A 3,937-nucleotide genomic window follows, 5' to 3' on the forward strand; every position below is an offset into this window, starting at 1 on the left:
GGTGATGGTAGAAGGAAAGGGAGAGATGGGGGCCGAACCCACCAGGCCCCCTTATATGTTGTGGTCGCGGCCCCCACACGTGTTTGATGTGGCTTGGCCACCGGTTCGGGCAAGTTCGGGCACGGGTTCGGTCGGCGCTTAAGCCTCGGGGTTCGGCCGGGTTCGGGCAGTTCGGCTGGTGCATCACTCATTCCTTTTCAGTGCGACAACAGCGTCCCCATATTCAGCACAGATCAGTGGCCGTTGATGGGATGGGTTGCGGCTATGGTCATGTGCATGACGTTGAGGATGGTATATAAGTCCTGGACAGTGTCCAGCCACTGGTGTCTCCCTCTCTTCCCCCTCCCACCACCATCGCTCATCCAAAGTAAGTGAGCCCATCATTGTAACCGATGAATACTGAAGTCCGGTAGGTACAATGTCCTACTATGACGATCTAGTGGGCTGCAGAGATCAGCTGGAGGGCTTTGACCCTTATAGTGATGATCCATTAGTGTATGCACGCTATCCTCCACTTCGCGACCAACTAACTAGCTGACCTGGCGTAGCTTCAAGCGACTGACCCGGAAGCGTAAGGTTGATCCTTACGCTGATGAGATTGTTTGTGTGTAAGTGTGAGGGTTTCCTGAAATGTGTCATCTCACTGACTGGCTGCAGCCCGAAGCCCAAGCGTGTCAAGCGGGACTGGCACTGGCGGAATGAGAAGCGGCTGCAAAAAGGGAGGCAGACACGGGCTGAGTCGTGGGAGCAATGGTGCCGTGAGCACCCCCCTGTTCAGGTTGGACGTGTGCTGTCTGCAGTGCCGCCGCATGTGTTTGAAGTGCAGCAGCGCTTCACACTCCCTAGGCCACCAGCTCCCAAGAATAAGCCGCACATGAAGACAATGTGAGTTTGTTGTGCGCGTGTGCGAGCTCACTGATGGAATATTGTTAGCATCCTGCCTGCGGTGGCATGTGTGCGGACACACTGCAGACATGATGAGGCAGTGATTCCTGGCCTGGACTTCATTGTAGAGTGCATGTAACATAGAATACAGAGGCTTGGTTGAGTTTGGGGTCATCCTTCAGCAGGTTCGGTGAGTTCGGCAGGTTCGGTGAGTTCGGCAGGTTCGGCGAGTTCGGCCTGTTCAGCAGGTTCGGCCGCGTTCCCATAGACAGGGTAGTGCTCCAATGTACTTCACACATGTTCGCCTCGCATCTCACACAGTCAGACAGCCATTAGAATGCATTCCACGCAAGATCACACTGATATTACAAAAACAAATGAAATGAAATCAGGCCACCCTCCTCCTCAGGCTCAGACGCTCTTGCGCACACCACGGTTGCGCAGATCCCGCTTGAAGGGGGCGTGGCGGACAACCTCAAAGCTGGGATACTTCTCGCCAGGGTGGTGAGTGAGCGTGTAGACGCCGTCCTCGACACGCTGCTCGACGCGCTCGACAAAAGGCATCGCGGCAACCTCTTTGAGGGTCGGCAGCCCATCCCACAAGTTTCTTGGGGAGGCGGAAGAACCACTGCTCCTCGTACCCCTGCTGTATGGGCTGGCATGTGAGGGAGTGAATCACAAAGAGAAAACAACACTTACGTTCTTGAACTTGGCGCTGGGGGTGCCGTCCGGGGGGCCACCGTGCTCGACTATGAGGCCGTCCCAGACGATGCCAAAGTCGTATGCCTCCCTCTTGGTGACGTAGTCTGTGGCATCCCTTTCAGATGCAGACCATGACAGTGAGACACTGAAGACTCACCGATGAGCCCAAAGGGCTTCATGCACTCGTAGCGAGCGCCGAACACGCGAGTGGTGCTGTTCATCCCCTTGATGTATGGGTCCCATCTGCGACACCAGGTCATCAGTCTCTTCACTGTTTGGTGCACGGAACTTACTCAGGACCCCAGCCTTTCAACTTGCCCCGGCACCTCACGGGCATGTCTCGCCGACCTGCTGAGGTCCTTCTTTGTATAGGCCCAAAGAACGATGACCTATTATTATGATCTATGTCAGCGATATCTGCTTGCACCGAGGGGAACTCACCGCGGCTATGTCAGGAATGCGCTGCAGGGCATGTCAGTGGCTATGGAAGTCGACAAGATGCCCGTGGTACTCACACCTTCCTCATCCTGTGATACGCATGATGAGCGGTAGCAGACCAAATTGAGAGTGTTGCACTTACCCACTCGTCCTCAGGCACGTCGCGTGCGAATGCGTCGTCTGGGAACATCCAGCCGACAAGGATACCTACCCAGCACTCCTTCCTTTCGAGCTCGCCTGTCACACCAGTAGGGTGCCACAGGATACTGCACTCACATCAACACGACGAACAGTCATAGATGAGAAGGTACTTACACGTCCCCAGGATGGTACTCAGTGCCCTCAAACATGAGGTACTGCTCCTCCTTCAACCAGGGCTCACTGAACCCAGTACGTTAGTCATGTGGGGTTAGAACAATATGTGGCTACAAGGACGCACCACATCTCACTGAACTCCTTCGTGTTAGCGAAGTTGAGCGGGACGCGCTGGTTGCCCACACTAGGTTCGCGCGGTTCGGAGTCCTGTTCCGAGGCAGATCGAGAGGCGGGGTGGGAGGCTGGAACAGAGGTGGGAGTGGAAGGGGTGTGGGGGACCGGGGGGGAGGGAGACCCTTGAGAGGACATGGTGATGGCGGAAGGAAAGGAAGAGATGGGGCGCTGAACCCGTCACGGCCCCCTTATATGTTGTGGGCACGGCCGAACACGTGTTTGATGTGGCTTGGCCACCGGGTTCGGCCAAGTTCGGGCACAGGTTCGGTCAGCGCTTAAGCCTCGGGGTTCGGTCGGGTTCGGGCAGTTCGGCTGGCCCGTCATAGTCCGTTTTCAGTGCCACAAAGGCCTACATCCCCGTGTCTTTATTATAGGGGCTTTTTGACCAATCCTTAGGGTGAGGATGGGGTGAGGATGGGTGAGGAAGGCATTTTCACGTTCTGAGCATTAAACGTCTCATCCTCGCAGCATGAATCTCAGCGTGCATAACCCGCGTTCGCGCCATGGCGCGACTGCGGATGCGAGGTACTCTTACCCGCGTTGGCGTCATGACGCGAACGCGGGTAACATGCAGTCTCCGTTTGAGTCTGCGACTGCCTTCTGCCAGTCACCCTTACCCGCAATCGCGCTATGGCGCGATTGCGGATGAGTCCGCACATCCATTGCCTTGTTTGGCAAGTCCGAGCACCCGCCCGATCTCACAGGCACCCACCGACTTGCTCGTGTGCCACAGAGGGCATGCATCTGTGGTGTACCACATCATCCATTACACCCTCCGCATGCAGCGTCCATTCTGTGTTGTGTGTCAGTGATGTGCAGTGACAGGGCAGGCGAGATCACGTCAGCCACCTGCTCAGCCACCGACGGGCGCTCACACGATCTCCTGCCCACAACCACCATCTCCCGCCTCTCCTGCCTCCTGCCTCCCTCTCTTTTACATCCAGCAAACCCACCGCGCCCTGAGGTGATGTGCGTACCTGCGCATGAAGACAGCGACACGGAGATTGTGCGCGCGTAAGGTACGTGCACGCAAGATGACCTCTGTGAGTGCGAAACACGGTCGCCCGCAAGTTGATAACGCGGCAGACGAGTATACATCAGCAGAGTGTCCTTGTTTCGAGACACACGACAAGCTTACCTCCCGATGTTCTGGATGATTCGCCATACCGACGGGTTGCTCGCGACAGGACTCGCTCGAGAGTGTCCATCAAACCACCTGCCCGGGCTGTTGCTCGTATTACTGGGTACGCCTCGATGATCATTGCGGCACCCTATCGGTGCGCCCTGTGTGTTTCTATCCGCGCGATTGCGAATAGGCACACTGTCCTTGTTTTCATCGTCTACCCGCGCTTGCGCCACGGCGCGAACACAGGTACTGTGCACTGTTCTGAGAGACTCTCAGACGTACTTGTGAATGCTCTTT

The 3,937-nt window shown here is 56.4% G+C and overlaps 1 protein-coding gene across 1 annotated transcript; it reads right to left on the minus strand.

Moving 5' to 3' along the window:
- Nucleotides 1–1,296: 1,296 nt before the first annotated feature.
- Nucleotides 1,297–2,649, minus strand: B0H18DRAFT_959753 (uncharacterized protein; the record flags this gene model as incomplete). The annotated part of the gene is made up of 10 exons (XM_048042855.1): nucleotides 1,297–1,458; nucleotides 1,487–1,540; nucleotides 1,585–1,691; nucleotides 1,745–1,830; nucleotides 1,881–1,976; nucleotides 2,029–2,033; nucleotides 2,103–2,114; nucleotides 2,168–2,291; nucleotides 2,341–2,406; nucleotides 2,465–2,649. The coding sequence occupies 10 exons, from the start codon at nucleotides 2,647–2,649 to the stop codon at nucleotides 1,297–1,299; spliced, it is 897 nt and encodes a 298-aa protein (XP_047886654.1).
- Between the last annotated feature and the right edge of the window lie 1,288 nt (nucleotides 2,650–3,937).

The sequence above is a fragment of the Fomitopsis serialis genome, assembly GCF_022376445.1.
Source record: "Fomitopsis serialis strain Sig1Antser10 chromosome Unknown B0H18scaffold_155, whole genome shotgun sequence".
Classification (NCBI taxonomy): Eukaryota; Fungi; Basidiomycota; class Agaricomycetes; order Polyporales; family Fomitopsidaceae; genus Fomitopsis; species Fomitopsis serialis.